We start from the raw sequence: 12,281 nt of genomic DNA on the forward strand, positions 1-12,281 counted from the left end.
ACTTTTATTATTTTTATGCTAGTGAGAACCAAAACAATATGGAAATGAATGAGGGAAAACTGGATCCTACCACGTGATTTCCCGGCCAATAAAAATGTAGCGTTAAACGCATAGATTCTCAACCTTTTTAACGTTGCCGCCCCCTTAAGGAGCAAAAAACATTTCAACGCCCCCCTCCGTGAAAATGCAGTTGTTTAGAGTATGGGGACGGAGGGAGGTGTGCTGAATTATAAGCAAAATCTTAATTTCTTTATGCTTTAAATTTGTTTGGTCTCTTTAAAAAATATAATGTGCTTATTAACTCAATAATTTTCTCGCGGCAGGTAATAGCAGTCTATTTGCATACCTGCCAACTTTTACGCATTTGGCGTAAAATTTTATTTTTATATTTAAAGTGGTAGTAAATATATACTATTTTTTCTTTTTTAAACTTATCTTTTAAATGATTTTGATCACCACTATTTTTAAAAAAATTAAGCATATACATTAATATGTGTGAAAGCATGTACATTAATATGTGTTACTATCATGGCTGTCAAACCGAGCTCCTACTACGATGACTACTCAACGATTCGGACGCGGAGGGAAGGCTTTCCGACCCTCACGCGAACCAGCCATAGACCACGATGAAGTGAGAGAGCGGACGAGAAGAAAGATCTACAACCTAAGCCTTGTTTCTTATGATGGAACCGTGGATTACGAAAAGATTGAAGAATTTCTGAAGGATTACCAAGACCTTGATGAAACCCTTGGATTCATTGAAAGCTCACCAAATCCACACAAGTATTATCCTTCCTACTACGAGTGGATTTACTCTATTGAAGCATTGGAAGCCCTTAAAGACTCTGCAACCACCCAGACACCAACTGCAGTTGATTCCCCAACAACAGTTGATACTCCAATAGTTTCAGAGGAGCCAATCCCAGTCGTAGCTGACGTCAACACAGATGTGCCTATCCCCAGTCCCACCCCTGAGACAGACTCTACTACTACAAAACCAAAGAAAAAGAAGAAGAGGAAAAAGTGCAGTGTCAACTCGGCGACACAAAATAGCACTGGACCCGACTCAGATAGCGAACCCCATCGCCCGAATAAAAAGATCGACTCCACCACTAATGTGACAGATTCTCCACCTGATACAACTGCATCCCCGGCAATCGTCGAGACTCCAGCTGAAAATTCTGAACCGATGGAAATTCTGCAAACCACCCGCAGAAATTTAAAAGCCCTGATCCGAGGACTTAATTCAGAAGTCGAAATCACCGATCTCGAGAAAGAACTAACAGTTTTTGAGCAACGGCCAATCAAGATAGAACAGCTAAAGAAGAGGCGTGGCCAGGAACTTAAGCCCCTCCCCCTCTACTTGGTTATACTTCCAGATAGCGAAAAACATCGCAACATCTTCAACATCAAAAGACTGTTTGATACCCCTGTACAGATAGAAAGATTTCGTGGCGGGCGCAATGAAATACAATGCTTCCGATGTCAGAAATTCGGACATACACAGAAATCCTGCACAGCTGAACCCGCCTGTATGAAGTGTGCCCATGCACATTTCACGTACACTTGTATAAAGCCAAGGGGCGAGCCAGCGAAATGTGTAAACTGCCTAGGTGAGCACCCAGCCTGTTTCTCAGGCTGCGGTGCAAGACCCAAAAGAAAATCCAGAGGACGACAGACCAAGCCAGCAAAAACCTCGGACAATGCCACCAGATTCCTGCTACTTTTTAAAGAAATGCAGCAACTACTGAAGGACCAAGACCTCATGAAACTACTACGATCCCTGCTAGCCGACAAGCAGTAGCGCAGTGATATCCCCATCATGCCGATCATCACCCAAGACATCCACAGCACTCCTGTGGTTATCTTTTTACCAACATCATTACAGGCGCCCACGGGCACTACCACAGATGAGAAAGTCAATTGTCCGCTTCGCGGACAGGCACTTTGTATACTACTCTAGTTCAAGTTCAAGTTCATGGTTGTCAGTAAAAAATTTTTCACATGTACCGTATTTTTTTGCTTATAATTGAAATTTGAATTCCATTTTACTACCACTGGGAAAAATCATAATGGAAGGGATCAAAAGTTGGCAAGTATGTATTTGTTATAATAAAAATAAATACGTTTAATGAAAAAAATACAACAAAGAAACCTATGCTTAAAAAAATAATTTATTCTCAATTAGATAATTAAAAAAACAACCAAAATGATTTTTAACACTAAAAAGTAGTATCAGCGAAACATTCAAGTAACTATGTTAGTGGGATGATTGTACTTAATGGTTCAGAACCAATTTCTTAACTGTCGGCTCAATACTTTTAGTGAGATGAAGACGCTAATCCCCTCGTTGCACAATTTTGTGTCGATTTCTCCTTTATGTGATAAGATCTGTAACAACATTGATTCCACGTTAGACAAGCTAGGGGGCAAGGGGAGGCAATTAAAAAAATGTTTAATGATAGTCTACAGTCCAGGATAGAGACGACTGATGTTACCTTTAAGCAAAAATTCTGTGAGACGATCATCATTTCAAAGTTTACTTAGTTAAAAGTTCAACCAATTCCTCGTAAATCTGAACGTCTGCTGTTTCAATATTCACAAAAGGGTCCAGTACCCATAAACCCATTGAGGCACTTCTAGGGAACAAAACATCTTTAAAATGGTCAGAAAAGTTCATGTGCAAAGAGTTAAAGTGTTGACAATATTCTTGTGCGTCATCGACTCACCTGCTTGGCTGAACTCATTCCAACCAAAATTCTGCTTCCACGAAATGAGTTTTTTTAGAAAGGCAGAAATAACTGATTTTGTAGAGATCAAATTGAGCTCGTTGCCTTGAAGATGTAAATTATCACCCTTAAATTTTACAGATAAATCTGTCAAAGTCTTTCTTAAATTCTAGCAATCTGTCTCTCAGAGCTACATCTCTGTTTTCGAGGAACTCAAGCATAGAGTCGAAAAGATTCCAATACCTATTGAAACAGAAGCTTTTGGAAAGTCAGCGAACCTTGGTGTATAGTAGCAAATGATTGAATTCTTTATCGTTTTTCTTTCACAGCTGTCTGAATAATCAATCGTAGAGAGCATTGCAGTGAATTTTGTTCACAGCAGATATGGCATATTGCAATGATTGATGCAAACGGTTGCTGAGATTTTCTCCTACTAAATGTTTTCTGTGAATCATGCAGTGAACAGCTAAGACATCTGGTACCTTCCTTTTCAAAAGGGCAATGTCGACCCACCATTGCAGGAGCCTATCAGTGGTAATAGACATAATATTCGCAAGAGGAATGTTTTTCTCTTTAAAATAATCTTTGAAAGTATTAAAAATAGATTTACCTTTGATATTTACAATCAAACTTCTTGCAAGAAGCATATCTCGAATATTTTTCCTACCTTTACAAACCGGACTTATGCCTACAGTAAAGCCTACATTATCTGGCAAGATTGATTTATCAACTTGAAGGAAAATTCGTTGGATATCAAAAGTTTGCGTAAAGAAATTTCAACGTCTTCAGCCACTTCATCATTTCGTCGCCGCACTGTATCGTTGCTTACGGGATATTTTTTTATTACAATGGATGCGACTGGAGGGTGTAAAACTGTTTCTAAAACTTCCTTGACAAACGGCAGTATCAAATCTGCTCTGATGGTATGAGCTTTCCCAGATTTAGCAATAAATTTTGATATATTATATAAGAAGCTATTAAACCATCGTCGCATTTTTGTGATGAGTTTGCTAGTAACCCAGAGACCGAAGGTGCCTTCAGAAGCGCGAAAGAAGATGTTCATGAAATATGTCAAATCTTTATTTTGTTTGTCAGGATAAGTTTTTTGCAAATGCTCCTGATAACGGTAAGATTTCATTACCTCATTAGATAAAACTTTATTACAAAGTAAACGCATGGGTAGTTGAGAGTTCAACAGTGATTGAACAAATCCTAACTTCAAGTATGTGGCACTGTATTGATGACACCTCTTTTTATTAACCGACATTGTTGGTGTTGCAGGGGAAAAACTGTAATGAAGCTAAGAAAAACCATTATAAGAAACACGGGTCAAATCAAAAATTCATACTGAAAGCGCAATGACTTTAATTTTCACCAAATGGCTTGAATAAGTCAAAGGCAAAAGGTACAGACTCATGCGCTGAGGTGTGTTGGTTCGGATCGGAGAATAGGTGCCGTATGACTTCGTTTTATTGCTGGTACAAATGGTGTATCGGATAATCTTCATTTATTATATTAATTAAATTTTTTTTCTCTTTAATATTAATTTTAGATTAATTTTATTTATTAAATAAATCTTAATTTAATAATTTTATTTCTAAGTTTTAAATTTGAATGACAAAACATGCTCACCGCCCCCTACCGCCCAAAACATACCCAACGACCCCCTACTGCCCAAAACAAGTTCACCGCCCCTCAGCATACTCCCAACGCCCCCAGGGGGGCGGTATCGTCCCCGTTGAGAACCAATGGTTTAACGCAACCTTGTTGGAAGTCGCATAAGAAGTATAACTTCAATAAAATTTAGGAACTTAATGGGCAAAGTTGAAAACAAAGTTAAACTATTTATCAGATGAGCAGCTGAGCCTTAATTCAAAGAGAAAACAAAATATTCAATTCGCGTGAAAATCAAAATAGTTTAAGAAGATTCATTGACTTAAGCAGATGAAATTTAATTCAAAAATTATAAAACGCAGCGCGAGAATTTTGTTTTCGCCTAAAATGTAAACAAATGATCAAAGTAAAACCAATTGCATCAAAGTTATTTTCATCAAAAGGTAATGAATTATTGGCACTTAATAAACACAGATCATCTCATTAATTATTTAATAATGTAAATTATGCAACGTAACTTAAGCTATTAAGCTAAGAACTTGAATTATTCTACTGGAACAAGTATTGCAACAAATAAGCTACAAATCGAAATATGCAATGCAAACAACTACTACGAATATAAAATCTACGAAACCATAGTTTTCATTTATCATTTTTCTTTCCTATTAGCAAGTTGAAGATTTTCGCTTCTCATGTATTAATAAAATGTAAAAATTTAATAAAGATACCGTGAACTTAATAGAATAGTTCAATGTTAGTTGTTTTGTTGATTTACATTTTCATTGCCAAGATATTAAATAGCTGAAAACGTCATGGAAATACAGAATTATAATTTAAAATGCATCGAGATTTCCATTTATATTGTCAAATTTTACTTTGCTAGTGTGACTTGCTATGCTTACAAAGCTTCAAAAAATAATATTTTAGAAACTTTAATGAAATTTTTAAGAAGTAGTCATAATATTTACATTTTAATTGAAATAGAACTTTTTAAAACTTACGTTTTCTTTACCATCTTGAACATTTTTACTTAATTTCGCTCAAAATTCAGTACAAAAATAAAGACACTTTATATCTTAAATTTGTTAGCAATTGATCGGATGTTATGTTTAGAATGTGTGACGTCATTATGACATCATTTTAAACGAATTTTAATTGGTTAGTATATCATACGATTTGTGCTATTTTATAAAATGATTTTTAATTGGTTGATATGACAGATGTTTCTGCCATTCTTTTAAATGGATTTTGATTGGTTTACATAAATAATTTCCTGAAAAAGTTCAGTGCAGTTGAAAATTTTTTTAAAAAATCTATCTATATATATATTTCTCTTACACGGCACCAAAAAAAAGCCTCATTACAACTCCCCGAATGGCAACGTTAGAAAATCGACCAATGATTGCTGCTAAAAATGTCACATGGCAAATCTAAATGAGGTGGCTCAACATATAGCGCTTTTAAAAACGGAAACAATAACCAGAGTGAGCAATATCAGGTTGTTCAATTCAGCTGCGATAATCTCATACTATTAAGCTAGGCAGAAGTGAGTAGTAGATCTCTATTTTAGTATTTTGTCGAAAGCGCTTTTCTGAAGTACTTTGTACAACTAAATAAGATTCTTTTCACAACTCTTAAATATTTACTTTATTTTCTTCATTTATAGAAAAAACAGTCGGCAAAGAATTCTGTTAGGTTAAAAAACATTTCGCTAAAAAAAGAACGAATTCTAAAAGAAATTAAAATAAACAACTTAAAAAATAAAAATGCTGTTGCCAGCCATAGAATTGTTTAAAAGTTAACTTAGCAACATAAATCAAAAATGACATAGAAGCGCAACTAGATCAAAATTATGATACCTGAGCGCTTGACGTAACAAATCCTTCAATTCTATAAGTATTGTATCGCCAAATGGCCAAATTAACAATTGCAATTTCAAATTAATATTGAAATGTACAGGTTTAGAATTTTCTACAGTGAAAAGTTTTCGGAATTCAAAAAAGTATACAAAAGCTAGACGTTAAGAACGTATCCAATGAGCGAGCATTGGATTGCGAAGCAATCCGAAATGAGCTGCGAAAGCAGTTCCGGGGGTTGGCGAGCGCCAGCGAGTAGGGGGCGAAGCTTCCTAGTATTATATAAAACGCTAATACGTACGTATGTATCAATAAAACCGATGATATTTCTTTTCTCGCGTCTTCAATAGTTTTCATTTTTAATTGATAGGTTTCGGCACGCAAGAGCACGTAGTGAGCATCATATGGCTAATCTATATTATATAAAACGCTAACACGTTTTAACTGATAGGCTTCGGCGCGCAAGAGCACGTAGTGAGCATCATATGGGTAATCGGGTGAATTCTCACCGAATTATCAAAAAAATTTTCACAAAATTATCTTCATCGAAGCCGATGCTTTACATCCGGCGTTCAGTACTATTTCATATTGTTTTACAACACATGGTTTTAGCCCTCTGGTGGGGCAGACTTTAAAACAAAACTTAGAACAGTTACTTTTCTCAACAACTGAAATTTAGAATAGTGTGATTAAGAAAAATATGTCAACTGTTTGTAATTTCAAATTAATATTGAAATGCAGAGGTTTAGAATTTTCTAAAAAAAAAAGAGAAGTTTTCGGAACTTCAGTGTTCAAAAAAGTATACAAAAGCTAGACGTTAAGAACGTATCCCAATCCGAAATGAACTGCGAAAGCAGTTCCGGGGGTTGGCGAGCAGGGGGCGAAGCCTCCTAGTTAATTATATATTTTATTCAAAAATGGTAATTTCCTTTAGCATTCAATATTAACCAATAATAACCAATAATAGCATTCAATAATAACCAAAATATTTAAATTCCTTGCTGTCGTAGCTATTTAAATGGTTAAACTGATTTTGGGAAAATGCAACATTTAAAATTTATTTTAAAATAATATAATTCGTCGCTAATTGGTTTCATTAATTTTTTTCATCCAAAGGTAAAAAACAGTAATGAAGGGGCCAAACACAGTTATCGGCCGCAGAAACGCTACAGTAATTAAGATTATTGTAACTATAATTATCGTGGAAACTGGTTCCTTACTGTGAAACCATTCGGGAGCGATCAACCTTCGCTCACAGTAAAATGTCCGTTGATGGATGTTGGTCGCTCTTAGATGTTACTTCCATTGAATTGGAAATTGTAATAGAAAGTACATGATTTTTCGTAAACTATTTCAATTTTAGTCAGTGTTATTTTCTTGGTGCGATAATGACCGGTGACTGGGGGAGGTTTTAATGGTTTCTCTTTAAAGGTTTTCTTCAAAACAAAGTCTATGGAAAATTCTGTGCCTCCCGAAAGTGGTCGTAAATAGAGGTGATCGTATAATGGTGGTTTTCCCTGGAGGTTTTACTGTATACTGATATAGGTACCGAATATAATTTTCTAGCAATCTGTTTTTTTACGGAACTTTGAAACGAAATAGTTCCTTGCATGTGAATATTTAAAATAAATACAAATAAATATGTTTGAATTGTAAAACTGAATTCTTTTTTTAAAAAAAGTCACAGTAAATTAAACCAGCTCAAATACTATTTTTCGTATTGACACAAAATTTATTGGTGTTATAGAGTTTATTAAAGTTACAGTTGTTTAAGGTACGGTTATTATTGAAGTTACAGATGTTGAAAGTACAGCCATTGTTTGTGGAAAAGTTTTTGAAGGTACGTTTAGCATTGCTGTAATAGTTTTGGATGGTATGGTTATTCTTGAAGTTACAGTTCTTGAATTTACGGTAATTATTGAAGTTACAGTTCTGAAAGGTGTGATTACTACTGAACTTATAGTTCTTGAAATGATGGTTATTGTTGAAGTTATAGTTTTGTAAGTATCATGATTATTGAAAATACAATTCTTGAAGGTACAGTTAATATAGAAGTTACAGTTTTTGACGGTATGGCTGTTACTCAGACAACATTTCTTCAAGGTACAGCTATTATTGAAGTTCTTGAAGATAAGGCTACTATGAAGTTACGGTTAGTATTGAAGATGTAGATTTTGAATTTACGGTTATTTTTGAAGTTACAGTTATTGAAGGTTCGATCATTAAAGTTATAGTTCATGGAGGTGCCCTGAGGCTTGAGCGGCTACCAGGCGCGACGGCAGGTGGTGGATAGCCGAATGTCCTGTAGCACTGACAGGATAGCCTCTGAATAACAAATAGGAGGTCGCGAACCAACTCCCGTAACCCAGGTGTTACGCGACCCGTGCCTTGGGTGAATGGCACTGCGGTTATAGTGTCTTAACGGAGCCTCTAGTTTGACTGGCGAACATCTAGAGTAATTGCCTTACCCAGTAACTCAGGCAATGCTGGGCTGACTTTCTTTACCTGAGCTTTTTATTTGAGGTAATTTATGGCTGAAAATGACAAAAATACAACTCAAATTACTGCATTTGCAGGTGAAAATCCCAAAGTAGACCTTTCTGCAAAAGAAAAGGAAACTAGGGAAAAACCAACTGAAGGAGATAAAATGAACCCTTCATCAAAAGAGGTAGAAATGACCTCTACCCAATCAACATCTCAAGTGGGGCAGGAAGCTATTAATAGCATGACTGCCTCCATGGATGGGATCAAACTTAAAAAAAGACTATCTGGTGCACAGAAAAAGAAACTTGCCCGAGAAAAGAAGATGGCTGAAGGTACCTGGGTAGAAAAACCCAAACCAAAGCAGAGAGGCGAGAAAAGACAAAGCCAAAGGATGGAACAAGATGTAGCCCCAAAGGCTGCCAGGAAAGAAGGACCTGAAGGTATAACCTTTAAGGAAGCTCTAACCGCAGTTAAAATGGCTGTGATTCTTGAAGGACATCCTCTTGAGCGCTTATCCGAAGAACAGGCCCTAGACCTTGAGTTCTTGATAACTGAAAAAATTTCTAGAAATGAAGAGGGTTTTGTCCCCACTTTTCTTTCTTGCAGACTAGAAAATGGGGCACTTATCATCAATTGTGCAGATCTGGGGAGCTCTAAGTGGCTGGAACAGATTGTAGTTGAGATAAACCCATGGCAGGAGCAAACTCTCTTGGTAGGAGAGGCAAGGAAACTTGTCAGAACTACTAAGATCATTGCTAAACTGCCGAAAGTCTGTAGTAAACTGGAGTCCAAAGAGGTTCTGAGAAAGATTGAGGCACAAAATGGTGGGCTTACTCCAACCGAATGGAACATACTTCATCGGAAGAATGAACCATCAGGACAGACCATCGTCCTTAGCGTGCCTGAACTGGACGCGGCTACACTTGGCAAAAGGGGATATAAATTTTATATCGGACTTCACCAAGTTCAAGCCAAAGTCCTAGACAAACCTTCCAAAAACGATGGGGGTGAAGGTTCTTCAAGCCAACATCCACCACAGTAGAAGTGGCACCACAAACCTCACCAAGAAATTTCTTGATGAGGATTTTCACCTGGCCCTGATCCAAGAACCTTGGCTTGTCAGGGGAAAAATCAGTGGCCTCAAAGGAACAAAAGGTAAGCTCATTTATAATCTTAATAGTGAAGCTAGAACATGTATCCTAATAGATAAAGATATTAAGGTTCTACCTCTAACAGATTTTATTCATAGGGATTTAACAGCAGTGAAAGTCAGACTCAACATAGAGGGAAGAGACCGAGAAATTGTTTTTTGCTCAGTCTACCTACCCTATGAAGAGAAGGCTCCACCTGATCAAACACTGCACAAACTCCTGCAGTTTTGTGCAGAAAACAGCTTGCAGGTAGTCTTAGGGCTGGACTGCAATGCTCACCATACTGTATGGGGCAGCACAGACACAAATAAAAGAGGTGAGTGTCTTTTAGAATTTATTCTTAATTACAATTTAGATATTTTGAACAAAGGCAATGACCCTACCTTTATAACTTCTAATCGTTCTGAAGTAATTGACATTACTATAGCAACACCGGCTATTAGTAAAAATATCACGAAATGGAAAGTAGATGGGAGACCATCAGGTTCCGACCATCAAAACATCCATTTTGAAATAAACTCCAATATAAATATTGACCGCTGCTTCAGAGACCCCATGAGAACAAATTGGAAGAAATTCCAAGATGATATCATGGGGCTGACTCAACTGGGAGAAAATTATATTAGAGATAATTATGATCTAGAAATTGCAGCAGAAACTCTGCAGAACGAAATTCTAGGTTCATACAATAAAAATTGCCCAATACGTACCAAAAGAGCAAAGCCCCAATGTCCTTGGTGGAACAACTCCTTGGAAACTGAAAGGGCAAATGTTAGAAAACTCTTTAATAAAGCAAAGAAACATGGTGAGTGGGACAACTATAAAAGAGCCCTCACCAACTATAACAAAAATGTCAGGAAAAGCAAACAAGAATCCTGGAGAAAGTTCTGTGAAGAGGTAAATTCTATCTCTGAAGGAGCTAGACTCCAGAGAATCCTTAGAAGGGATGAACCCATAATGGTTGGCACCTTAAAGGATGAGGATGGCAACTTTGCTACCACTGGAAAAGAGATAATGGAAGTTATGGCCAAAACTCACTTTCCAGGAGCCATTGATATGGATAGCAATGAAGGACAGCATTTCATTGGATCTGTAAAAAGAATACAAAGAAATCAATGGACCTATGCTAAGAACGTTATCAATCAAAACAATGTCAGGTGGGCTATCTCCACCTTCAAACCACTTAAAAGCCCTGGACCTGATGGAATCATTCCTGTAATGATCCAAAAGGCAGGAGATCCTATCATCCCTGTGTTAACCAGAATTTACAGAGCCAGTCTGGCACTGGGACATATTCCAAAGCTATGGCAAAAGACCAGGATTGTTTACATTCCTAAACCTGGCAAAAGTAACTATGACCAGGCTAAGTCTTTCAGACCAATTAGCTTATCTTCATTCTTTCTCAAAATTATGGAGAAAATTATTGATAGGCATATTAGGGATTACCTGGGTAGCAATAACCCCTTGCATAATCTACAGTTTGCCTACCAACCTGGTAAATCTACAGAGACAGCCTTACACAAGCTAGTATCTAAGATTGAAGACACCCTGGAGAGAAAGGAAATTGCATTGGCCACCTTCCTAGATATTCAGGGTGCTTTTGATAATACCTCTCACCCATCCATCCTTAATGCCTTAAGGGAAACAGGGATAGACCAAACTTTATGTTTATGGATTAAGTCCCTACTTATGGATAGAGCCATTCAAATGAATATCTTCAACGAGACATTAGAAAAGAAAACAACCAGAGGCTGTCCACAAGGAGGTGTACTATCACCATTACTTTGGAATCTGGTTGTAAATAGCCTAATCAAACATCTAAATAATACAGGCTACTATACCCAGGGATATGCGGATGACATTGTCATACTCATCCTTGGCAAAGATTTTCACATAACTTGCCAACTTATGCAAAACGCTCTAAGTTATGTAAGCAAATGGTGCAGGGAGAGGAATCTGGACATAAATCCACAGAAGACCAATCTAGTACCATTCACTCGTAAAATAAAAAGGGAAGGCTTTTTTATCCCAAAACTTTTTAACGTTGAAATCAATATTGCCTCTGAGGTGAAATTTTTAGGCTTAATTCTTGACCAAAAACTCACCTGGAATAAACATGTTGATTACAAAATCAATCAAGCAAAAAAATGCATAATGATGTGCAGACGCATGCTTGGTAAAAACTGGGGATTACAACCAAAAATGATGTTTTGGATGTACACAGCAATTGTCAGGCCTGCTTTCACATATGCTTCAGTGATATGGTGGTGTAAAGTGGAACAGAAAACTGTGAAGGATAAGCTGGGAAGTCTGCAAAGACTGGCCTGCTTGTGTATCACAGGTGCAATGTCCACGGCCCCTACCAGAGCACTTGAGGCAATTCTGGACCTGACTCCTTTAGATATCTTCATGTGCAGCTCTGCCAGAATGACTGCATATAGAATGAA

General features: G+C 37.0%; 2 protein-coding genes across 2 annotated transcripts; one reads left to right on the forward strand and one right to left on the reverse strand.

The window, feature by feature from the left end:
• Positions 1-3,070: 3,070 nt before the first annotated feature.
• Positions 3,071-3,376, reverse strand: LOC139426889 (protein FAM200C-like). The gene has a single exon (XM_071187017.1). The coding sequence runs from the start codon at positions 3,374-3,376 to the stop codon at positions 3,071-3,073; it is 306 nt and encodes a 101-aa protein (XP_071043118.1).
• Positions 3,377-8,729: 5,353 nt separating this feature from the next.
• LOC139426890 (uncharacterized) lies at positions 8,730-9,666 on the forward strand. The gene is made up of 2 exons (XM_071187018.1): positions 8,730-9,581; positions 9,649-9,666. Exons 1-2 carry the CDS (start codon positions 8,730-8,732, stop codon positions 9,664-9,666), a joined length of 870 nt encoding a protein of 289 aa, XP_071043119.1.
• The last annotated feature ends 2,615 nt before the right edge of the window (positions 9,667-12,281 follow it).

This window comes from Parasteatoda tepidariorum, chromosome 10, assembly GCF_043381705.1.
Source record: "Parasteatoda tepidariorum isolate YZ-2023 chromosome 10, CAS_Ptep_4.0, whole genome shotgun sequence".
In the NCBI taxonomy this organism is placed as follows: Eukaryota; Metazoa; Arthropoda; class Arachnida; order Araneae; family Theridiidae; genus Parasteatoda; species Parasteatoda tepidariorum.

Coding starts and splice junctions, on each gene's coding strand:
- LOC139426889 (XM_071187017.1), bottom strand. CDS start 3,376: ATGCTTCTTGCAAGAAGTTTGATTGTAAATATCAAAGGTAAATCTATT.
- LOC139426890 (XM_071187018.1), top strand. CDS start 8,730: ATGGCTGAAAATGACAAAAATACAACTCAAATTACTGCATTTGCAGGT.